Raw genomic sequence first — 25,025 nt, forward strand, 5'->3', positions numbered from 1 at the left:
AGTAGAAACAGGAAGAAGCCTCTTAGCAACATTGCTGTCTATACAGAGCCAACCTTCCTAGGAAGAAGAGCCTTAAAAGTTCATCACCATCCATAAACTCAATCTTCCAAAAACGGAATCAGGGCCTTAAGACAACTATCAAACAGATCCAAGCTCAGTGATTTCACAAGGATGGGTAGAGCTTAACAACATCTTTACCTTCTAGGGTTAAGCAACCATCAATAGAATGTCAATTAAATAATCCTGAGTTACCCATCCTTATGGCAACTCATAGTAAAGTTTCATTGGCTTGCAAAGTTTCAACGAAAAGCAAGTTATGGAAATAGATCCCTCTCACAAGCCACAAAGCTTGTAAATAAAGCAATAAAACCTTTCTATGAACTCCACCTAGAGGTGGAGAGGGATAGACTCACGTTCAGGCAAACGAAAAATAGAGCAGTCCTCTACTTGGAAGGGGTAAGGGACAATCGTTGTGTGTAATAGAAGAAAAGAGAATTTGATCTCTAAGGAAAATGAGACAATTCTCTCTCTAACCAATAGAGTGAGAAGGAATATTCTCGTTCCATTCTAGCTTGTTGGTCACCTTGTTTATATTGAAGCAGTATATATGTTAAAAAAATTACTTTTCTATGTATAAAAATAAATATTAATGATCACTTTTTTTCTATTATTATCATCACTATATACGTAAAAAGATTATTTATTTTTTTACTAAGTATACATATATATAACTTTTATAATTACAAAGAATTTTTTGTGATTAGTCATTTCTTATAACTTTTTCTTTTTATTCTCTTAAGCTTCACCATATTTTTAAAGCTTGCATATCATCATAATGGTATGATTAATGACAAATTAATTATATACACAGGTCTAAAAAAAAAACCATACTATATGCAGATCATTAATTATTATATTAATTACTGATTTCTTTTTAATTAATTATATTCTTTTCCTCCCTGTCTTTCTCTTTTATATCTTCTGCACCGCTAGTACTAGCAATAAAGGAGTAGGTGGTAGACTAGCCCGATGGACTTCATTTCCTATGAAGAAATTTTTACCGACTGTAAATATATGTGCAAAAGCCTGTTTGCTTTCTGCTGGCTGAAGATAAACGTGCAAAGCTAGCTAGTCTCTCTCTCTCTCTTTTTCCTTCTCACCTCTATATATAGAAATTCAAGGCCAAATTTTTTCCTGTAAAGCTCTCGTTTTCTCAGCTTTTCTTCTATCTACTACTTTCTACGGAATTTTGAAAGAAATTACTACAAGATAATGACCTTCATCCTTTTGTCCATGGCTAGTGGGTTTTGGCTTGGTGTTTTGGTTGGTCTTATTGGTGCTTTATTGGGTCTCATCTTGAATCATTTCTTGCCCATGTTCTTGAAGGATGGCCATGTCCCCAAAGGGTCTTTTGGATGGCCAATACTAGGCGAAACACTTGGTTTTTTGCAGCCTCATCCTTCGAATTCTCTTGGGGCATTTCTTCAAGACCATTGCTCTAGGTAACGATTATCTGTGCATATATATATGATCTTTTGATCAAAGCGGGAAAATCATGCATGGTTTTGGAATTTTTCAGGTATGGGAAAGTGTTCAAGTCCCATTTGTTCTTCTCTCCAACAGTGGTGTCTTGTGACCAAGAGCTGAACTACTTCATTCTTCAAAATGAAGGGAAGTTGTTCCAGTGCAGTTATCCAAAGCCTATCCATGGCATTCTTGGAAATGTCTCTATGCTTGTAGCTGTTGGTGATACTCACAAGAGACTCAGAAATGTGGCTCTTTCTCTCGTCACTATTACCAAATCAAAGCCTGAGTTCCTTAATGACATAGAGAGAACTGCCATTCAGATACTTAACTCCTGGAAGGATAAACGGCAAGTCATTTTCTGCGAGGAGGCCAGAAAGGTATATATTCAATTTCTTGCTACCTTTTATGGTTTCTTGTATTCAAGTTTCTTAATTTTCTTTTCTTTTTTGTTTCTTGTCTCTTGTCACAGTTCACATTCAATGTAATAGTAAAGCAAGTGCTAGGCTTGACACCAGAGGAGCCAGAGACTACAAAAATTCTTGAAGATTTTCTCACTTTTATGAGAGGACTAATCTCTCTCCCTGTCTATATTCCAGGAACTCCATATGCCAGAGCTGTTCAGGTGCTTAAAAAAAAAAACACTCTATTTTGGCTCTTAACTAAGCTGAAAAGAAGCATTTCAAAAATAAATTAACAGTGGGTTTCAATAATTATAGTTAGGCTGCTGCTTTTTTTTTTTTTTCCTGTTGCAAAAAGGAGGCATGTGATCAACTTTTCCTTGACTTCTCTTTACAGGCTAGAAGCAGGATATCATCTACTGTCAAAGCAATTATAGAGGAAAGAAGAAGAAATGCTAGTAGTTCTAGAAAAAGGACTAGTGATTTCCTTGAGATACTTCTTGGTGTTGATACCTTATCTGAAGATGAAAAAGTTAGTTTTGTTTTAGACTCTCTGTTGGGTGGATATGAAACCACCTCACTCTTGATGGCTATGGCTGTGCATTTTCTAGGTCAGTCACCAACAGCATTTGAGCAGCTAAAGGTAATTAATTAAATTAGTTAATGTTATCAACTATAAATTTTACAACAAATTAAAATATTTAACATCATTAACTTTCACAATGCCCAGCTGGAGCATCAAGCAATAAGAAGCATCAAGGGAAAAGATGATGAGTTTTTGAACTGGGAAGATTATAAAAAGATGGAATTCACTCAAAATGTAAGAGAAAATTTCTCTTTTATTATTTATTTATTTTTGTACAATTCTCCTTTTTCTGTCACACCTTTTAGTTTCAGCCATGCTAATTTGCAATGATTATATAGAGCATGATTTTTCCACCTTTTGTTTTCCCCTCTACATCTATTAATTAAAAAATTAATTATTATTATTGTTATTATTATTATTATTTCTTAGATCATCAATGAAGCACTCAGATATGGCAACATTGTAAAATTTGTGCACCGAAAAGCTCTGAAAGATGTCAAATTTAGAGGTAATTAATATTTAAAATATATTGAATATTATTTAAATTCGATTTATTGTGAATTCAATCCTCTTGTAAAATACATGGTATCTTATTTTTATATTTTGGGTCAGAATTTGACAAAAATTTCCCTTGAATATACTAGTTAATTGATATTTGTATTAACAAGAATGATGGTTTTTTTTTCTTTTAATTGTTTTTAATCTTGTTCCTTTTCAGGCTACCTAATTCCTTCTGGTTGGAAGGTTCTGCCTGTTTTCACTGCAGTACATTTAGATTCATCTATGCATGCAAGTGCCCTCCAGTTTTATCCTTGGAGATGGGAGGTAATAATTAAATTATTACATCAACCACAAGAATATCTAATAGCAAGACCTGCCCTACAATTGGACCATCCTTTTGATTTTCACAATTACAATGTCTTGTACCATTTGGAGTGGACCTATTTGATTTGGACAAGCTAACTGCTTTCTATTGGTTTCGTTTCATCATCTATAGTTGCTATGCACAGTTGCATGTAGCTCAAATGCTCACTACACTAGAGGTTTTCAAGAAAATTGCATATTAATTGAGCAGAAAAGGTGTAGATGTAGGCCTAATTGCCATGTTTTAATTATGGCTATGTTGTTCACTTTGCACATGCAATGCAGAGTCAAGATCAAACATGCAAGAAATTTACGCCTTTTGGTGGAGGATCTAGATGCTGCCCTGGATCTGAACTAGCTAAGGTTGAGGTTGCATTTTTCCTCCACCATCTTGTACAAAATTTCAGGTGGGTTTTGCTTTAGTTGTTTTATCTATACAAAAGAATTTGATTAATCCTCATAATTAACTTATTAATTGTAGATGGCGAACAGAGGATGTTGAGCAACCCATGGCATATCCTTATGTAGAATTTCAAAGAGGGTTAACGTTACATCTGGAGCACACTTCCATTTCAAGCCCTAGTCCTCGTTAGCCTTTCGTTTAAGATTGAAGATGGTTCCTGGTTGCGCTCAGGTTGATGAAAAGGACCATCATCATACTTAGCATCGCAATGGATTCCGGCTTTTTCTTTTTTTTTTTTTAAGTATTTCTTTCGTTGAAAGAAGGGGTTTTTCGTTAATTATGTGTAAGGATGAGGCCTTCTTTTAGTCTCACTAAATTTTCAATGGATTGTAATCTACCCTCTCTTTCCACAACTTTATGAAAAATTCTTGTTTATATCTGAATTATTGTGAATTCAAAATATAATATATTTAATAGGATTCCCGTAAAATAAAAGGATTATATGCTTGTGTTTTAAGTATGTAATTAATCAAATCTAAAGTATTTTTTATCACTAAATTTTATAAAAAAAAAATTTATAAAAATGTAATAAAAAATTAAAAGTATGTACCATTTACATATATGCATTCACCAATCCTAAAATCTATATAATTAAAACTTTTATAAAGTTAAAATATCAAATGAAATGCACAAAAAGATTATGAGCAATATATATATATATATATATATATATATATATATATATATATATATATATATATCATTTTATTTGTAATTGAAAATTCTTAAAGAAAGGAAAAATATCAAAATTTGAATTTTTTTTTACCTCGTGTACCACCATGCGTAATTGATAGATTTTTCTAGTTTATACACAATATATATGAAGGGATTTCCCAATTAAATGCAACCCACAGGTTGAGAGGGAACTGACATATATCTATTACTTTTCCCATCACAAGCCAGTGAATAAAAGGCAAATTTTTAAAAGGTTGAAGAAAAGATTAGAAAAAGAAAGAATTTTAGCTATATTAGTAAATGAAATATAGTGAAGCTGTTATTTTTAGAATTTGATTGTGAATTTGGCAATGCCAAAAAGATTCCCATACTGTTATTTTTCCTTGGACACATGATAATTGATAAGCAATCGTGCAGCACCTCTATTTAAAGAATGTTTGAGTGATGGTAGAAAATAAATAAATAAATAAATAAATAAGAATTCTCATGTAGCTAATTGCTAATACTTTACTTTTCTTATTCATTATTCTTATCAAAGGAACATCAGCAATTCCTGAGAATAATTATAGCTTCTAAGCAGGATTGAGTTGTAATAGTTAATTAATCAACTCTATTTTCATGAAGCATTAGCTGCTTTTCACCACTTCACCACAATAGGACTCCTCACAGTGTGCTTGCTATCTGACCATATCAGCTCTCCATATACATAGTCCTTTCTTGGAGAGGATTTTTGGCTTTTCAGGGTAACATGAAAGCTCTTCTCTTCGCCAACTTTATTGAATTTCAAGATCTCTGGCTCAACAGAAATGGAAATCCCAGTTGGTTTTCTGATACGAGCTCTATATGTACTTGGAATACTGCCAACATTTTTAACTCTTCGAGTGACCGTCATCCAGCCATTGAAATTTGGGATGGTGATGGAAGGGTAGTTGAAGTTGGCAAGACTAATAGGCTTGGAAGGGCATTTGTAAGGAGTCTCTGAGAATGATAAAATTTGGGTTGCATTGTATCCCAAGGCACATAAAAATTTCAGGTAATCGTAAACAGTCAGGTCATAAACCAGCCCTGGATCCATAGCTTGGTTTGGTCTGATATGTCCTGCTCCATAACTGAATGGAGTAGCCTTGGAGTAGGATGCGTTCAGAATTGGCTCCTTCTTGTTATCCCGCGTTGTTGCTGCCAAGTACAGGAAGAAGAATATAGGCATTAAAATAATGAATGTCTCCTGTGAAGCCAACAAATCATAGAATTTATAAGGTAATTAAGGTCCGGTACATCACTACTCACCACTAGTCATAATTGCTGATTTAATTGCTGCAGGACTCCAGTTTGGATAGAGAGTTCTAAGAAGGCCAGCAACGCCTGAAACATGAGGACATGACATTGAAGTGCCTGATATAGAGTTAAACAGAACTCGTCGTGTATCAAAATCTTCATTTGTTGGTCCTTCTGCTTCTGTGTAAGCTGCTATGATACTTACTCCTGGTGCTGTGATATCAGGCTGAATATAAAGAAATGATCATTCATTTAGCATCTAATTAAATGGTTAAGTATCTGAAGAATAAGAAGAAGACTAAAAGTGGCTACTGATACTTTGAGGATGTCTGGAGCAATTGTGTTGGGACCCTTGGATGAAAATGCTGCCATGAAGGGAGCTGGCTTTGTGCCTATTTGTGTTATTGGAGGTGTAATGTGAGCAATAGGAGACCTGTGGATTTAGTTGCAACTGAGAAATATAGACGGGGCCTAATACAAGAAACATGAGCGTATAAAGAGAATTTCATCTTACTTGGTGGAGTTAATGTAAGCGAAGATAGCAACACCAATGGTGTAATTTACATGAGAAGCAGGAAGGACATGAGGATCAGCGAGAATTTCATTCCCAGAATCCTTGTCATTGGCAAGAACCATCCCAACAGCACCAGCTAGAGAAGCTTGCTCACCCTTATCCACTCTTGCATTTACTCCTCGAAGGCAGACCAAGATCTTCCCCTTGGCCTTCTTGGGATCAAGTGTTCCAGCTTCGCACAGCAGCCTGCAACAAGATTACATGTCATTGCCAGGCGGTGTCTGAGACTGAAAATCAAGAAAATTAATAACATAATATGTTCAATCCTTACGCATCTTCCACCGATGCATTAGCTGTTCTAGCATCTGCAGCACTTATAATTGGGAAGAACTTATTCTTTGGCAAGGCCATTGCTGATAGGCTTTCCCCCTTCAAAACCAAACGTATTTCTGTTAGTTACTAGAAAAACATATTATCAGGAAAGGGAAATTAACAATTAACCAATAAAACAAACCTTGTAAATAATGTTATTGCCAAGGGTAACATAACTGGGGAACTCCCTGTCCTGGGTACTGGCACCAACAGTGATCTGCCAGGGTGCAAGATTGGAGACAGTAGCTTCATCAGGACCAGAATTACCAGCAGAACAAATCACGACAATCCCATGCTTTACAGCATGGAAAGAGCCAATTGAAACGCTGTCACTAAAGAAAGGGGTAGGAACTGCTCCCAGTGACACAGAAAGGACATCAACCCCATCGCTTATTGCAGTGTCAAATCCTGCTAAGATATCTGCATCAAAGCACTCATTTCCACCAACTGGGGGATAGCAGACCTTGTAAGCTGCAACTCTTGCTTTTGGTGAACCACCTTTTGCTGTTCCATTGCCTAACCCAAACACATTGGCTCCTGCTACAAAATTACCGCCTGCTGTTGATAGGGTATGTGTTCCATGACCATCTTTATCTCGAGGTGTTTCGAAGGTGGAATTCAGAGGACCAACCGCCGAGGCATAACCTTTGTTGAAGTACCTTGCCCCAATAAGCTTCCTTCATGTATATATATACACACACAAAATTTCCCATGAAAATTATTCCACAACCAAAAGAAAATGCCTCAAATGCTAACTAATCTAACAACTTCTGTAATTTTTCTAATGGGGACTGAACAAGTTGTTATAAAACTAATTTATTATAACTTGGTCATTAAATTTGATGTTCTTATATGATTCTGGGCAAGACTCAGACAACAGTTTGACATAGTGTAGACCAAAAATCAAACATTAATATTTTTATTTTCGTAATAAAAGTCTACTCCAAATTGAATGTTACATCAAATTTGTAGTGGGTTTCTCACTACAATTAGGTATGTTAATTGCAAAAAAAATAAAAGTTTAATGAGCAAAATTTTCCATCATTAGAAATGATTTAGACAAATATGGGTGCAAGGGCTCAAGAATCAGCCCAAAATCCTTCTTTTAAAATAGGAGATGGAGTATACTACAAGAAGACACAAAACAAAATATATATGATCAAACAAGATTACATAATCTAACATGCTGCCTGTTTAATGAAACATAAATAATGAACTGATAGTGATGGCCATATATAATATTAGAAGTTTAATCAACTTAATTAGCAACTTGCATCATGTTAATGCATGGAGTTGGTCGGCAAACAAATTTGTAATAATAATAAAATAATATTTCTTCTTTTTAAACTAATGTGCTGAACTCTTGCATGCCCTAACAGAGAAATGCTGGAGATGGGGAAAGTTAGATCTAGAGCAATTCATTTTGTAATGGTTAAAAAAATAGTCTATTATCCTGACTTTGGAGTACACTGTATCAAAAAGAGTGGCCACTGGGGAACTGCAAAATCAATATTTCTGTCTAGGATATGACCAAATTTGTGTAGACATTCTTTTCCTCCTGCTTTCAGACAACAAACTAAATGTGTTCAAATCCGTCACTGACCTTCTGGTGTGGCGGCATATTTACATTGAATTAACTCTATCCATAAAAGATCTTGAATTTTGATCTCGACATAGGAGCAGTGAGGTGCTTTTAGTTATGGGTAGGTATGAAAGTCGCAATATTTCTTTTCAGCCTTTTTATACACCCATTTTCCTCGCAAAAAATTAAGAATTCTATAGCTTGTTGTAATACCCTAGGCACAATTGCCAGCTTAATCTGCATGCTTGTACTATTATAACATGAACTCATAAACCACGGGTGAGAGAAGACTTGTTTATCCGGAGGCTTTCATTTTCAACCCATAGGCTAACTTAGTGGTATCTCCAAAAGTTTTATTTTCTTGTATCCTTTATGAGAAAACTCCAAATGAATATGCTTTATGGATACTAACACTCTGGAAAATCAAATATAGCAGCATATATTCCATAAAATCGGCCGTTTGGAACGAGATTGGCTGGTTTAGGAAAGTGTACCGTCCTGTTTTCAACATAAATGAACTCCTTACGGTTTAATTTAATCTTCTCTGGAGATTTAATTGACTAGGAATTAAGGACATGAAGAACACTATCACATCCCATCACAACAGCGAGAAAAATTATAGTATTGAATTTATTTTTTAGTTATATACCTAAGTGAGGATCAAGATTCAGGATTCAGGAATCACGGCTCAACCAGTATGCAACAAGATTTGAAGTTGACTATAGAGGTAGGTTTATCTCATCACACAGTTCGAAAAAGGAGGGCCCTTTTGCAGAGTGTGCTGCATCTACTGATCTAAGGAGAACAAGAAAAAAAAAAGGTTGGTAACAGAGCAGACCTATTGCAGTGAAAACCGGGATCTGATCCATTTTGACATATTCCTTTCCACTTTGAAGGAATCGGTCCCAACCCTTCGTCACTGAAGCTTTTTGATTCAGGCCAGACACCTAAAATTTCACAGAAAGTTAAAGGTCCCAACATGATTACAAAGACAATGAACGATACAAAATGCATATGCATATTGTTCACAGCTTTTAAGTTCTATTATATTCTTCTTGGACCATTTTATTACTGGTCCTCACGTCCTATTCCCGTAATCTTGTAAACTAATTTTCCAAGTTCTAGCTAGATGTATGTTTCATGGTGGTCCATAGTTTGCTGCAAATTTAAGTTTCAGGCTATCATCAATTCATGTCACTCGTGATCTATGAAAAATTCTTGAACATCATTATCATCCTTGATAATTGCTAGTGTAATGTAACTTCTTACCAGTATCAAGGTTTCCAATAATTATATCTTCACCATATCTTGCTTTCTTCCAGATTGAGTTAGAAGGAACTACACCGTTTTGCTCGAGTCCAAGGAAGCTCCATGAATGAGTTGTATGCAACTTTTTTCCAGTGTTCAAGAAGACTGAAACCACTTTTGGATGCTCTGCAATGGACAAAGATTAGCCCGATAATTAGCAAACTATCAAGTTAAGCATAAAACCACCATAGATAAAACAGAGCAAGAACAGAGGAGAATGGGAATGGTTCTAACTAGCTATTTGTGCTGCAACTTCATCTTCTATAGTTGCAGCAAAACCATTGATGTTCCTTGTGTATGAGTAAAATATGGCATCTTGAGCGAACTCTCGACTGTTCAGGAACGAAATGAAAGAAAGAAAATCATATTTGAAATCAGACAACTGAAAAATAGATTTTGTACAACTTAAAAATCCATTCACCTTCCAAGAAATGATCCAAGAAAATCATAGTGAGAATCAGAAACAAGATTTTGATCGATCGAAGTCAATTCTTGGCCATCTGAATGTGCTCCCAAGTACACCACATATGACTACAGAAACATCATCCACAGAGGAACCAAAATCATATCTGCCCCGTTACAAGAGAGAGGATGGTGCGTGTACATAATACATAAAAAATGTTGTTAATTAATAGACAGATTAAGTGCTCACCTTTTTGGAGGCAAAGGTGGGTCTGTGCAGTGAAGTAAGAAAAATAAATGATAAGAAGAGAAGGGTAGGATTTAGTAGCCTCATTTCTTGCTGCGACAGTAAATAGTGCTCACTCTGCTGCTTAATCTGTTTTCGTAGGGGCCTTTCCTTCTCTTCCCTTTATACAATTAATTTTGCTGTGTGTTGTGTGGGAATAATCATTGTCAATATGTTACCGAATGAAAATATGATAATATAGTATTTTTTATATCTATATTTAATTTATTTTAAATATTTTAAAAAATATTTGTAAAAAGAATCTTGAAAATATTACGAAATAAGTAAGAAAATTAGATAATAAATTAAAAATAAATATAAAGAATAAAAAATAAAATGCTAAATTGCTAATTAAATGTATATAAATAAATTCTTTTGATATAAAGATTTACTTAGTGATATTTGTGCAAATTGTTTTTCATTTTCTTCTAATATTTTAATTACTAAAATATCATTTTGGCAAGTTTAAGAGAATCTTATTTGGATATTATACCTTTTATTTGTATTAAAAGGTCTCTAGTTTTATTTTTGTGATATTAGTTTACATAGTTTATGGCTATAATTTTTAATTTCCTAATGTTAATTAAATAATGAAAAGGTGTATTTGATTTATATAGTTTATATCTTATTAGTTTTCTTAGCATTAATTAAGCTATAAATATTGTTATAATTTTTTTACTATAAGAAATTAAATACATGATTTTACAATTATAGTGCAGAATGAAGATGTGATTATCTATATAAACATTATAAAAGCTTAGATGAAATTTATTACAAGAAGATACTTTCTTGACAATAAAGAGGCAATTTGTTATTGTAACATAATATGAAATTTGAATTAAATGAAAGACAAAAAAGAAAATGAACACTTGATAATATTTATTATAACACAATTTATTTCAAATCTCATTTTTTTAATATTTATATAAATGTAGTTTGTATAGAGCTTTTGTAAGGGTAATTTCCCTCTAATGCTAAAAGTTTTTACTTTTTTTAGGATTACAATAGTATTCAAGGGAATTTTTCGCCAAAACTTGATCTATTATAAACCTAAGATATAAACATATAAGATCTATGTATTTAATAAATAGACCTCATCATAAATTTAATATCTTAAATCTATATTAGACTGAATTTAGGTAAGAAAAATTCATATTCATAGTATTCCATCATGTTTTCATTTGGACACTTAATAATTCATTTTATTCTGTTTTTCCTCTTCATAATATATTTGCTTTTGGTTTTATTATTGGTTTCATTCTATGGAATTTTCACCCTCCTTTTGTATAAAATTGAATCCTCTATACGGCCGTCTTCTTCTCCTTTGTAGTTATTGCTTTCATATTTTCTATTAAAATGTGCACTACAGCAAACATAAATATCAGAGAGATTAAAATTTCATTGCAATATTGATTAGCGATGAATTCATTATTAATATTTTACTAAATAAAGGTTTCAGTTACATAAAAGTTAATTTTTTAAATTAATTACAGATTAAAGATGAATTATGATAATCGTTAATGGGTTTTAGTGATAGATTAGTAATAAATTTATTGTCGATCTATATTTTTACAACGGATTAAAGATGAATTTAGTAACTGATTTATCAACCTATTGTTAGTACCTATTTTTTATAGTGTTAGTTTCAAATTATTATTAATATATTATACGAAATAAACATATTTTAAAAAATTACGACAATTACGATTAAACTCTATAAAAAAAAGTGTTAAAACATAAAAAAAAATTTAAGAAATCGAGACAAATGGATTATAAATAATGTTTTAAAAGATTTAATTTATTTTGTAAAAACGAATCATAATTTTTTTAATATTAATATTATTAGTTGTAAATGTCATACATCAATTATAGATCGAAAGCAAATTTTTTTTTATATAAAAAAAAAAATGATTTAGGAAGATGCTGAGACTCAATAAGACACAGAGAGAATGGGATAAAAAATGTAATTGGGCAATCATAGACTGACATTTTGAAAAATACTTAGGGTGTATTTAATCCAAAATTCTAATAAAAAAAATCATTGTTTTTCTTAAATTTCATAGAGTTTTATGTTAGTTTTTTTTTTAATGACAATTTAATTTGCTAGTTAGGAGATAAATAAATTAATTTCGCAGTCTATTCAAATTACATATTTGATTGGTGTTAGATTTCCATCGCCATAACAACAAATATGAAAGGAACTTCCATTAATTTTTTATTAAAGTAGTGAAAGGAAAAAGACTTGGGAGGGCCATCGTGAGCTTTCTCTTATTGAATGGACTTAGATCATTATTAGCATCTAATACTTTCATTATAGTTGAAACATTATCTTTTATTTAGAGGTTTGATTTTTATATTAATATTTAAATATTAAGAAAGTAATTTATTAAAAGTTATTCTTTATAAGTTTTAGAGATTTAAAAATTTTTTTGACTTATGTTAATAAGATATGTTAATATTTTTTCATTTAGTTATTTATCTAATAATTATTTTTATCAAATATTTATACTTTATAAATTATTATACAAACAATTAATATTTAATAGCTAACTAAAAGAGCAGATAGCTACTAAAATAATCAACGACTACTAAAACAGTTGATAGTTATTAAAATAGCAAATTTTACCTAATAAGACTATATATATGATATATTTGAGATTTATATAAGAGTTCTCATTATTACATATATTTTAGTTTTGATTTAGAAGGAAACCAAATGAGTTGCGAGTAACTAATGTACGAAAACCTTCAAGATTATTTGTGGCCAAGATATATAACATCTACGATGCTCCATGGATGCTTCCCTTTAATGTCTTTCAGCGGTAAATATGGATGGGGTAGTGATAGCAACATCGACGACGGCAATCGTGGCTTGAAGTTACCTGGTTAAATGGTGTTGTGTGGCTGGCTACATTGCATGATGTTGAGTTGGCAACTCTTCTTTTATGGAGTATGTGATGCGATTTTAATAACCTAGTTATCAGATGTAAGGTTGTGGATCCATGTGCAGTAATTATTTTTGCTTGCAGTAGCGCTAGCTTGGTTGAAGCACATCAATCGTAAGCTAACTTGTTACAAACCACGAACCAGCAAAAGTTTTTATGGACCTGATGTCCCACGTTAGTTAGGGATAAATCTTTGTATTATATATAAAATTTTAGCTAAGCCCCTCCTTTGAGCTAGCTTTTGAAAAATAAAGTTAAGCTTGCTTTATTTTTTTTACATTACTGTTAGAACCTATCGTAATTCAATATTGAAACTTCAAATGTTTATGTTTAGGTGTGAGAAAGTGTATTATCTCACATTGATTTGAGATAAAGTATTTATATTATATATAAAATTTGGATAAATTTCCTTTTTGAACTGATTATAGAGTAGAAATTTTTCTTATTAAAAAATAGATAAAAAAAAATTCCTCTCCAAGTCATGCTTGCATTTTTCATTTTATATGGCTTTTTCTATAAAGCTATTGTTCATCAATTAATAATTGATTCGATTTTATTTTTTATTTAGATTATATTATCATTTTAAAAAATTTATTAATTATAAATTTTTGTCTTTAAAATAATTTTTATACCAATAAATTATTTAAAATTATAATAAATAATAAATAAATAAATAATATTATAAATATAACAATTATAATGCTATTTTTATATATATGCTTAAAAATAATTATATTTTTAATACATTGTAAAACAAATTTAATAATTATATTTTTTTTCCAATAAAATAAATAATATAATATAATATATTTTCTCATTAATCATTTTACATATAATAATAATAGTCAGATATAATTTTATTAAACGCTTAGAATATAACAACTATAATTAACTATCCGCTATTAATTATCAGCAGTATCCAATAGCTAAATTAAGTAAACCTTAATAGTGAGTTAGGCCAAAAACTTCTAGTTAATCAAATTTAAAATTAATTTTACAATTATTTTTCTTAATTTAATCCAATAATTTTTATAATCGTAATCAAAATTAATCTTCATTCTATATATATTGTCCAAAGTCTAAGTTAATGCAGTCATATCTATTGAAAGACTATGATGCAGTAATGTGGCAAGGATAAGGAGGAGCATGGGCCTAGTTTTAGTGATATGGCCAAAGGATTTAGAGGCCAGGGTTGAGCTGCTGTGTGTAAGGGAAGAAAAGCTTAATATACAAGTTCAAGCCCATTTTGATGGTGTGGAAAACATGGAGCCCAATGTGAGTCATAGTGGAAGTGACTCTGCATGGAAGGACCCATTACAGTAGAAAGGGACGGATAGACATAAACTCGTGAGTTGAATCTATTCATAACATAAATTTATTTAAATAATATAAATATAATATTATTAGAAAAAGTAAACACTTTTTTAAATATAATATTTAGAAAGTATGAAAAAATAATTTAAAATTAAATTTAATAAATTTTAATCATAAAAATATTAAATAATTTTTTTTATATTACTTTATTTTTTTCTTAAAAGGCAATTTTATTTCTTCAATTTCAATGTGAAACACAAATTAAATATATGATTTATAAAAATAATTAAAATCTAATTAAAGAGATCAAAAGTTGCATCGAATTATGAAATATTAATATATATTAGAAGATTTATGCAGTTATTTTTTCAAATTAGAATAATGTTGATCAATTTCTCATTCATTCATTTTCGATTATTGGATTGATTTTACACAAGGAAAGCGAAGCCTTATTAAGATATTTGAAATTGAGCCAACAGATTGGCCCAAGGCCAATTTCACTACAACCAGACTTTTCCAAGTCTTTACGATATTCTTATTTTAATGAGTCAATGGACTAAGTCTTTGCAATACTCTATTTTAATCTATTGACTATTGAGTCAATGGACTAAGACATATTATTCATTTTATTTTTTTTATCACACACACACACGTATATATATATATATATCTGATTCAAAATATTATTAATTTTGAAAAATATTTGTCTCTATCAATATATATATATTATTTTTTTTAATATTTTAATTTTTTAATTAGAAAATACTTACCAATAAGAATTTAATAAAAGTGTTATTAATTTGGATGGTCATATCTAATCTTTTATGGTCAAATCATTAATTCATGATATATACTTCGAACAATAATTAATTAATTATATTTAAAATCCTGATATTTTTCATCTTTAAAACTTTATGTTGTGAAAAGGAGAAAAAGTAAAAGTAAATTAAGTAGACATGAAAGGTGACTTTTGGCCAAGCTATACCTACCATAAGTTTGTTTTCATTAATTCATATTCATATACAGAAAATGAGACTATTAATTGGGTTTTGCTTACTTATTTAAAAGAGGGAAGTGATTATTTTATTGAATATATATATATATATATATATATATATATATATATATATATATATATATATATATATATAATATTCTAACTAATTAATTATATTGAAATTTCGGTGTAGAGATGGAACAGTGTAATTACACAGTTTTATGGTATGATACAAACAAGACTACTACATACGTACTTAAGGGAGCAGTTGAAATCCGTTGTCATATATGCTTAAATTCTCTTATTGCAACACAATTTTGTGGTATGATGAACAAAAAGCATAAACAAAGTAGATAATTATAGAAAGCACTTAAAGATATGTATATTGTTACATGAAGAAAGAGTGGGGATCATCCATATATCTTCTATGCACTGAAAGTACATAAATTTAGTACTCTTGGATAATGGATTTTACATAGCTGTGAAATAAGGTGCATGTGCATGGAGTGCACTGTATATTCCTCAGCATCGATCATAGTGCTATATCTCGCAGATATAATAAGGAGGCATGGGATATGAAGGAATGGTGTATGACCACTCAGGAGGAGGCTGTGGTTTAGGCTCTTCTTTCTTTTCTTTTTCCTCCTTTACATCGCTTAAGCTTACAAGCTCTGCATACACCATAGTGTTTGGTAACAAACAAGTTAAGAAAGGCCATTTCGCTAACCTCTTCCTTAATGAAGTCGTCACTTTCACTGGATCTATTCCTTCTCCTATCACCTCTAGCTCGTTCTTATCTTTCTCCCCTACAGCCGCGGATTGCACTCCTGCTCCATATCCACCACCACCACCACCACATAACAAAATTAATTATAATGATCCCCAGAATCAGTTTATAAGGAACATAATTAGAAACCTAATATCAACTTTTTCTTTTGGTAATAAAACGTTCAGGGGTAGGAGGGTATCCCATATCAGGGAGGAAAAGCTATGTATAGACGTAGGGGGATGGATTTATAGTAGAGCTTAGGTATTGCACCCTCACGACGAACTTTTACAGCAATTAGTTAGTGGGATTCAAATTCAAGATGAAATACATCAAGAACTGAATCCTTAACCGCTGAGTCATCTTTCGTGGGCATATACCAAACTTAATATTTGGGTGTTGAGATTAGAATTTACTTACCATAAATGCCGACTACAATTCGCAGGGCCTTGGAGCGAGTCTTGTCGCTGCCATCCATGGACACCTTGATCACCAGCTTTTGCTGCACCAATGGATATCACAAAAACATCACTTGAGCACAAATACATAGGAATCTTTTGCATGAGAATTTCGGAATAATAATAATAATAATAAATTTATATACCTTCGTCATGGTCTTTGTTCTCACCAAACGAATAAGAGAGAGGTCTAGGTTTTGAGGATTAGCGTGTTGATGGTGGTGGAGAATAGGAGACAAGAGGAGAGAAGATGAAGTGATTTTATTTTAGTTTGGGGACGTGTTAAGCGGGGTCATGAGGCACGTTAATTTATAGCCCTCTTGAATAGACACTGTTGAGCTTCGAGTGGCTTCGGGGGTATTTCTCTCTCTTTTCTTCCTTTAATTTTTTTCTTATTTTGTTTTTTAAGAAAGTTTTCCACATGACTTTGTCTTGCTAATCAATTTGTATTATTATATTCATGGGAAAACACTTTTGTTAGTTGATTGCTTCTTTATTGTACAATTTTGACCCCATTTCCCACTCCAAATGTTACAAAAAATAATTAACCCTACAATTTAACATATATATAGTTAATATATGAGTTTATTTTTCATTTAATTGAAAATATTTCAATCCTATATAATATTATATTATAAATAAGATATTTTTTTTAAATAATTCCTATTTTCACAATCACAATTACGGCCTCATTAATTTAAATATTGAATATAGTTGACAATTACTACTGATAGTCGATAACTAATTGCAATATATATTTTTTAAATATTTAGCAAAATTATATCTAATTATTATTATTGATACATAAATGACTTCCTTTTTAAGTTTATTTAGCAATATTAACTATTCTAATAACTGTTAACTGTTTTAGTAGCTATCAACTGTTTTACTAGCTGCTAAATATTAATTATTAGTAGTTACCTGTTTATATATCGATTTAAAGAAAAAATGTCAGTGAAAATAGCTGTTAAATGTAAAAGTATTAGTATCATTTTTTGTCTAGTTAAAGCACTTCCTCCACTTTTAAAAGTTAGAAGGGGTGACTTTTCATAAATTACTTCCTCAACCTCTAAACACTATGATAAATATTATGTTATCGAATAATATAAATAAAAAAAATAGTATTTTAACAAGAATTAAGATACTAAACACTACCTCAAAAACTATTGCTGATCATGGTCTTAAAATGCAAACAAATTTTATTAAAAGAATTGGGGGTGAAAACACCAATCAAAAGACAACAAACTAGAGGTAGCAAGCCCAAACATTAACACAAGCCAAGTAGCCAAAAAGAGCAGCGTTCTAGGGGAGGCCGAAAAATACAAAGGACCAACAGCAACAAACCAAAGAGAATAGATACAGAGGAAACATGAAAGAGCCAGGCAAAGCAACCACACTGTTAGAAGAAAGAATACAAGTAATGAAGGAAAGGATTGTGTATTTGTCTGTGTCTCATTTACAGAGATATTACATTTATTTATACATGAGAATATGAACTAATTTGGATAAGAATAATAATTGTTATAATCATGCTAATTGCTGTAATTATGCTACACAAATCTCCTATAATCATGCTAATTGCTGTAATTATGCTAACACCCCCCCCTCAAACTCAAAGTGGTAGCACAGGTGCCAACTTGAGTTTGCTTAAGAGATCCTGAAAGCGAGCGGGAGGATGCGTTTTGGTGAATATATCAGCGGTTTTGCTAATAGAGGAGACAGGAATCAAACTGGACGGGTAGAACGACGAAGAGTAGTGCTAGGAGCAGATGCAGGCGCAGGTACTGGATCAACAACTGGTGCAAATTCAACAGAGGTAGGTAAACTGGATGGGTAGAACAACGAAGAGTAGTGCTAGGAGCAGATGCAAGCGCAGGTACTGGATCAACAACTGGTGCAGATTCAACAAAGACAGGTAAACTGGACGGGAAGAACAACGAAGAGTAGTGCTAGGAGCAGATGCAGGCGCAGGTACTAGATCAACAACTGGTGCAGATTCAACAGAGGCAGGTAAACTGGATGGGAACGACGAAGAGTAGTGCTAGGAGCAGATGCAGGCACAGGTACTGGATCAACAATTGGTGCAGATTCAACAGAGGCAGGTGTAGTTGGAATAATATTGAGCACATCACAATCACCTGGATCAGGATTTGGAAACAGTTCTTTGGTATAATAACATGAATGAAAGAATGAATCAGAACAGGTTGTAGAGAGAGAAGAGAGACCCCAGAAACTAGAAATAAAAACTTTACGGCTCTGATACCATGTTAGAAGAAAGAATGCAAGTAATGAAGGAAAGGATTGTGTATTTGTCTGTGTCTCATTTACAGAGATATTACATCTATTTATACATGAGAATATGAACTAATTTGGACAAGAATAATAATTGCTATAATCATGCTAATTGCTGTAATTATGCTACACAAATATCCTATAATCATGCTAATTGCTGTAATTATGCTAACACACACCAAACTTGCACAGACCAAAACACAAATAGCTTGCAAACACTAACTAATAAGAGTATATATCAATTACTAATAAGAGTACTTACATTATATTATTTATTTTAGTGTAGAAAACTAATAAACTGGTAACTCGATTGTTTCTTTGAGAGAAAACTAACAGTATGGCTTTGTGGGTTGCACAGATTTGTATTAAGTCTCATTGCAAGTCAAAATTTGGTTACCTAATCATCAGAAACTTCTCACTGATTACACCTTAATTATGCTCTGATTAAAATTAAATATTTAATATGGAAGAAATTAATTTTATTATATTTACGACTTTCCTCATATGAAGTGAAAGTTTCAACGGAATACTAATTATTAATTAGCTAGGTTTGTTCTTGTTAGGTGAAACGACCAAGCACTTCGACTAGCTACAAGTCCACGTGCGCGGCTGCACCCAATTAGTTGTCGCTCCTTTTGTTTTGAATTTTCTTTTTATTCAAAGCGTGTTGATTCGATTTAGCAATTTGATTAATTAAATTTATTTTATGAAATTAAAATAATTTATTTAATTTTAATTAGAGTTTAAATTCTAAACCTCACTGATTTATTTAACTCTTGACCTTAATTATTAAATAACTTGAGTTTGTTATTTTAAGTTTAGCAAATTAGGGTCTGAAAATTATTTAGACCAGTTAGATTTATAATTGATATCAGAGCCACTTAGCTAATTAGAGACGAGATGAATTGTAAGGAGAATATTATAAAAATTAATAGGAGATATTGTAATATCGTACATGAGTGGAATAGAAAGATAAAGGAAGTTTATATAATCCTTGATCTTAACTACTAAATAATTTGGATTAATTATTTTGGGTCTAGTGATTTAAGGCCTAAAAATTATTGGATTTTATGAATTAAATTTTTATCATCAAAGGATATTATATATATTTAAAATAAAATTAATAACTAAAGTAAAAATCTATTAAAAAAATTTTTACGAAATTAAAAAAATATTAAGATTAATTTCACTTATGATTTTAAAATTTATTAATATTTTTTAATGCTTATAATTAAAACATCTTTAAATAACTTACGTGTGTGCATCAAGGTTAAGTAAGATTAAGTATCTTTAGACGAATGCTTTTTCCTATATTGATATAATGTATTCATAATTTTTAAATATTTTTAAATCATTTTCCATTGAAATCGTATCATGATTGATAATTAATGAGTAATCACATTCTTATTAATTAGATTAACTCAATTGAGTTAAACTTCTTAATTTAATTCAGCATAAGAATTTAATTTTAATTTATCATAATTAAAATCATTAATTTTAAATTTATATTAATAAAATTATTATTATTATTATTTTAGACCTTATATTAATAAATTTTATTTTAATATTAATAAAAAAAAAGTCCAAATGAAAATACCTTATTTTAGACCAAGAGACGTGTGATGACTTAACACAATAAGGTCTCTGAAGTCCAATAAACAAGTTGCAAGAACTTTCCCATCAATCATTGTTGACTGGGAACTATGAATCTTCTATAAAATCAAAATTAAAAATACTCAAAATATGCAATAATTATTTATTAATTCGATTCAAAGACGCCGTTAATAGTGAAGTGATTTTCAATTTAGAGTTTGAACTCATTTTTTAAAAATTAAGAGATTATATATATATATTATATATATATATTCTTATTTTTGTGTTCCTGGCCATTGATCATGATTGCAAATTTTAGGGAGATCCCTCTAGTTATCTCTTTCTGATTTAGGTTTTCAGTTTTATATTTTATATAATATTTTATTTAATAAAATAGATTGTACTCATCATGACGGTAAACAGGGGTGGTCACTATTATTATAAGTTGAAGCATCATCATAATTTAAAATTTTAATTCAATTTATTACGTAATTTAATTCGATTTTTATTTTAAAGAATTTCAATATTTTCAGTTCCATTCTCATAGTAAAAAAAAAAAATCATAATAACTAAATCGAATCAAAAATATTAAAACATTATATACATTTTGTTCCTTTACATTTTAGCCTTCTTTATCTCGCTCCTCTGTGTTCTCTTCCTCACTCTCTTATTTCATTCATTCTCTCTCTCTCCCATCACCTCTTTGCCTTTAATATTTATTCTCCCTCTCTGCTTGCCTCTCTTGATCTTTAACTATACAAGATAAGTATTCGCCATTTAGTCATCGACAGCGACACAGCCTCCATAAGTCCATCAATCTCAGCCTTAGCCTAAGCCTAAGCCTCCCCTAATTTCGTCACTCAACAAAGTCTCGACGTCTCGATCAAAGATATTTATTAACCCAATTTGACATCTCCCCTTCTAAAAATATATGAGTAAAAAAAAAAATTCCAAGCTAGGGGGCTATGGCACATCCTCAACTTCTCTTAACTCCGTCACTCAGCAGAGTCTTAACGTCTCGATTGATGATATTTCTTACCCATCTCGGCATCTCCCCTTCCAATTTTTATATAAATTTTGTGAAGCTTTCTGGCTTATATCTTCCTAGTTTCCACGAAGAAAAACACAGAAAATCATCATTGACTTGGGCTCTTACAAGTCTTTTAGTAGCAATTTTTGACTATGGGCATACCATGATGACTTTTACAATTCCTATTTCTTGTTGCTCTCATTCTTCGAAAGAAATCTATTTACATTATCAGAATTTTATTCAATCAAATTTTGTCAAATCCATTTGCGTCAATGAGATCAGCTTGCATAATAATCATGATTTTTTTTTTAATTAAGTCTCATAATTAATAATCCAATTTGTTTAGCCTTTTTGCAAATTTGGGAACTTAAACGGTGAGGGTGTTTAGGCATAGATTTGTTTTGAGGAGTAGCCATAGCGGAATCAAGAATTGATGGCCTTATGTGTTGAGGATGGTATTTAGTAGGATTAAAAATGCTGTCGGTGATATATTCTTGTGTCATCCAGCACCCTATTGGAGTCCGGCTCTATTGTCCTCATTAAGTGGCTTAGAATGGGAAGCTCAGGTGGTTGATTAGCTCGTTTAGTCTTCTCAGGTAATAGAGGAGCGGATGATTTAACTGTTGGACTGATTTCTTTGGTTTTGGGTCTATTTGTGTTGATATTATCTGGTTCGATTGGCTAGACTCTGGCATCTGACTTCTGTTCTGTCGTGAAGAGCAATTAGTGGATGTGGGTTGTCTATGGGTTGCTCTCAGTCTACTGAAGGTGATTTGCAGCATTGTTCTGTGGAGGGATCTGGTTTCTTCCCTACGTTACTTTTGATATCTCATTTCTGACTCTCTACTCCTCTAATAGGTCGGATTCTTTTCTGAGTTTATATATTTTTGACTTATATCTTATAGACTCTGTTCAGTATCACTGTTAAAAAAATCATCTTTCTAAATATATTAGGTTGAGAATATTAAAAAATAATTTAAAATTAAATTAAATTAATTTTAATAATAAAAATATTAAAATAATAAAATTATTTTTTTAATTATTTTTTTAATAATATATAAAATAATATTTTTATTAAAAACAATAATTTTAATTTTTTAAACTCAATAGACATTTAAATTGAGTTAGGCCGCAAAAATTTCCATTGTAACCTTAAAATTTTTAATAAAATTTTAATTTCATGTAAAAAAAAAATCTAATCATACTAATGATAAAGAATATTTTTCTCTCTGACTCTCTCGTTCTCTCTACATAAAGAAAAGACTAGGTCGTCACATCGACGCCCATATTTTATTGCAATTCATCACAGAACAGGAAAGGAGGAATTTTCAGAGAGTTACCAGTTATATTTGTGAAAATAATTTTTTTTTTATGAAATTGACTGATTACGACGTGTGATTTTTAACCGCAATGGCAACATGATTCCTTCACTATCAAAACAAACATATAATTTCTAAAATACAAACAAGATTAACAATCTCATAATTGTGAGAAAATTCTACAGCACCCCTTTAGAAATTTAGGAAGAAGAACAGATAAAAAATATATATATAATCCAATAATTCATACAGATGTTATAATTTAGATTGCAACTGGGCAAACATGAACCAATAATTTCAGGATTTCTACAACAAAAAGATTTTAACACGAGCATCACTCATCAGCCAAGGTTCCAAGTTCTCATGTCTGAATTCTGAACCGTCTCCTTAAGACTTGAACCTGGAAACTGGGAATTCTGTGTCTATTTCGCAATTACATGATGGAACAAGAGTAGGGGTCTTGGTACTGCGCTCGTGGGTGCGTAACCTCATAGATATATTGATGATGAGGCACGCTACCCACATAAGGCCAGACCAATGGCATTTGCTGCACTTTCACGTCCTCTTTTTTCTCTTCTTTCTTCTCCTCTTTCTTCTCCTCTTTCTTTTCTCCCACAGCGCTTACACTTACAAGCTCTGCATGGCCAACGTTCTTTCTTAGCTGCGTTGTTAGATATACAGCGTCGATATCCCCTACCACCTCTATCTGGCTCTTGTCTTTCCCTCCTAAAGCAGCTGATTCGACTCCTACAAGCAACATAAGCAAAACCCATCAACGAAATGAACCAAAATTGTTGAATTTTGCAAGTGGAGATTGAAAAGTTGGTCGTTTTTTTTTCTGCTTACCTGAAACGCTGACTGCAATCTTCAAGGCTTTAGAGCGGGACTTTTCGCCATTCAGGGAAACATTAATCACCACCTTTTGCTGCAATTCAGGGGAAGAAAAAGCAAATTCAAATTTAAGCATAAATCATCAATAGAAGTGAAATTAAGTAATTGTTTCTTTGATTCAAAATTCATACCTTCATAGTGTTGGTTTGATGTTGTGATACTCTGTTTTGCTCTTTTGGGTTGTGAGTATTGTCGAAGCAGGGGATGGCAGCGCCTGAACTTATGTTTTCTTGGTTTCGAGTGTGGTATGCCGTGCTTGGCCCTCGTGCTATATTTATAGAGGATTTTCTTTGCTTTAAAGGAACCCACATGGAAATAGATGTAGAAACCCCGTGGCTGTTGCGCGCATCAAGAAATAACCATCGTTATCCAGTTTATATATATATATATATATATATATATCATTTTCAAGAGTAAAAAAATAATTATTAGAAAATAACCTAATCATTATCCTTATAATTTATAACATAAAATGTAAATATAATTATAAAAATTAGAAAATTTAATAAATTAATTCAAGTAGTATGAATTTGAGCTGTATTTTTTATTATTAAATATAATAAATCAATGTAAATTAAAGTAGATAAATAAACTCAATACACTCATTTAAATTGAGAAATAGTTAATTAATAATTTTTAATTTAATTATATTAAGGAGATGTTTGGTTACTTATTGAGTGTAGCTAATAATTGATAAATATCCAAACAGATAAATTATAGTGTTTGATAAACTTAAAAAATATTAATAGCTGATGGACAACTGATGATATGATACCTATCAACTGCAGTTTTTATTATCAGCTGATAGCTGATTTGATTTTATTTTTTATTTTAATCATATTATTCTTTTTTATTTAACTTGAAAATTAATATTATTAATATTTTTATTTTTTTATTTATAATTTTAATATTTTAATTAATATATTTCAACTTTATTAAAATATTTTTTATTAATAACATAAAATATAAAATATTTATTTATATCTAAAAATTTAAAATTAATTATAAATTTTTTTATTAACAACAATAACTATTTTATTATTTTATCTATAATTTTAAAATTATTTAATTATCTTAAAAAATAATTATTTTATTATTTCAATAATAAAATAAATAATATAATATAATAGATTAATAATTATATATTTATTTAAATAATATAATATAT

At 30.9% G+C, this 25,025-nt stretch overlaps 4 protein-coding genes across 5 annotated transcripts; 1 reads left to right on the plus strand and 3 right to left on the minus strand.

Annotated features, from left to right (window-relative positions):
* Positions 1-1,182: 1,182 nt before the first annotated feature.
* On the plus strand, positions 1,183-4,221 carry LOC110654062 (cytochrome P450 724B1). The gene is made up of 9 exons (XM_021809932.2): positions 1,183-1,502; positions 1,580-1,904; positions 1,997-2,149; positions 2,323-2,568; positions 2,656-2,745; positions 2,941-3,019; positions 3,230-3,336; positions 3,661-3,782; positions 3,857-4,221. The coding sequence occupies exons 1-9, from the start codon at positions 1,273-1,275 to the stop codon at positions 3,966-3,968; spliced, it is 1,464 nt and encodes a 487-aa protein (XP_021665624.2). The 5' UTR covers positions 1,183-1,272; the 3' UTR covers positions 3,969-4,221.
* A 779-nt stretch (positions 4,222-5,000) lies between these two features.
* Positions 5,001-10,366, minus strand: LOC110654051 (subtilisin-like protease SBT5.3). The gene is made up of 11 exons (XM_021809920.2): positions 10,217-10,366; positions 9,986-10,095; positions 9,799-9,896; positions 9,526-9,690; positions 9,095-9,203; positions 6,817-7,351; positions 6,634-6,731; positions 6,303-6,548; positions 6,107-6,221; positions 5,801-6,014; positions 5,001-5,689 (listed from the first exon to the last, which is right to left on the minus strand). Exons 1-11 carry the CDS (start codon positions 10,298-10,300, stop codon positions 5,151-5,153), a joined length of 2,313 nt encoding a protein of 770 aa, XP_021665612.2. The 5' UTR covers positions 10,301-10,366; the 3' UTR covers positions 5,001-5,150.
* A 5,404-nt stretch (positions 10,367-15,770) lies between these two features.
* On the minus strand, positions 15,771-17,035 carry LOC110654037 (heavy metal-associated isoprenylated plant protein 16). 2 transcript variants are annotated; one of them, XM_021809910.2, is made up of 3 exons: positions 16,879-17,035; positions 16,695-16,776; positions 15,771-16,335 (listed from the first exon to the last, which is right to left on the minus strand). In XM_021809910.2, exons 1-3 carry the CDS (start codon positions 16,885-16,887, stop codon positions 16,049-16,051), a joined length of 378 nt encoding a protein of 125 aa, XP_021665602.1. In that variant the 5' UTR covers positions 16,888-17,035; the 3' UTR covers positions 15,771-16,048. The 2 variants fall into 2 exon arrangements, with proteins under 2 accessions (XP_021665602.1, XP_021665594.1); XM_021809902.2 differs by having other exon boundaries at positions 15,771-16,338.
* Positions 17,036-23,165: 6,130 nt separating this feature from the next.
* LOC110654019 (uncharacterized) lies at positions 23,166-24,183 on the minus strand. The gene is made up of 3 exons (XM_021809868.2): positions 23,989-24,183; positions 23,813-23,891; positions 23,166-23,713 (listed from the first exon to the last, which is right to left on the minus strand). Exons 1-3 carry the CDS (start codon positions 24,166-24,168, stop codon positions 23,400-23,402), a joined length of 573 nt encoding a protein of 190 aa, XP_021665560.2. The 5' UTR covers positions 24,169-24,183; the 3' UTR covers positions 23,166-23,399.
* Between the last annotated feature and the right edge of the window lie 842 nt (positions 24,184-25,025).

Source organism: Hevea brasiliensis, chromosome 10 (genome assembly GCF_030052815.1).
Source record: "Hevea brasiliensis isolate MT/VB/25A 57/8 chromosome 10, ASM3005281v1, whole genome shotgun sequence".
Taxonomy (NCBI): domain Eukaryota; kingdom Viridiplantae; phylum Streptophyta; class Magnoliopsida; order Malpighiales; family Euphorbiaceae; genus Hevea; species Hevea brasiliensis.

Coding starts and splice junctions, on each gene's coding strand:
- LOC110654062 (XM_021809932.2), top strand. CDS start 1,273: ATGACCTTCATCCTTTTGTCCATGGCTAGTGGGTTTTGGCTTGGTGTT. Junction 3,020..3,229: donor GAAAGATGTCAAATTTAGAG/GTAATTAATATT, acceptor GTTCCTTTTCAG/GCTACCTAATTCCTTCTGGT. Junction 3,337..3,660: donor TTTATCCTTGGAGATGGGAG/GTAATAATTAAA, acceptor CATGCAATGCAG/AGTCAAGATCAAACATGCAA.
- LOC110654051 (XM_021809920.2), bottom strand. CDS start 10,300: ATGAGGCTACTAAATCCTACCCTTCTCTTCTTATCATTTATTTTTCTT. Junction 6,732..6,816: donor GCAATAACATTATTTACAAG/GTTTGTTTTATT, acceptor TTGGTTTTGAAG/GGGGAAAGCCTATCAGCAAT. Junction 6,222..6,302: donor GCTTACATTAACTCCACCAA/GTAAGATGAAAT, acceptor CTAAATCCACAG/GTCTCCTATTGCTCACATTA.
- LOC110654037 (XM_021809902.2), bottom strand. Junction 16,339..16,694: donor AATTGTAGTCGGCATTTATG/GTAAGTAAATTC, acceptor GTGGATATGGAG/CAGGAGTGCAATCCGCGGCT.
- LOC110654019 (XM_021809868.2), bottom strand. CDS start 24,168: ATGTGGGTTCCTTTAAAGCAAAGAAAATCCTCTATAAATATAGCACGA. Junction 23,892..23,988: donor ATCAAACCAACACTATGAAG/GTATGAATTTTG, acceptor CCTGAATTGCAG/CAAAAGGTGGTGATTAATGT. Junction 23,714..23,812: donor GATTGCAGTCAGCGTTTCAG/GTAAGCAGAAAA, acceptor TGTTGCTTGTAG/GAGTCGAATCAGCTGCTTTA.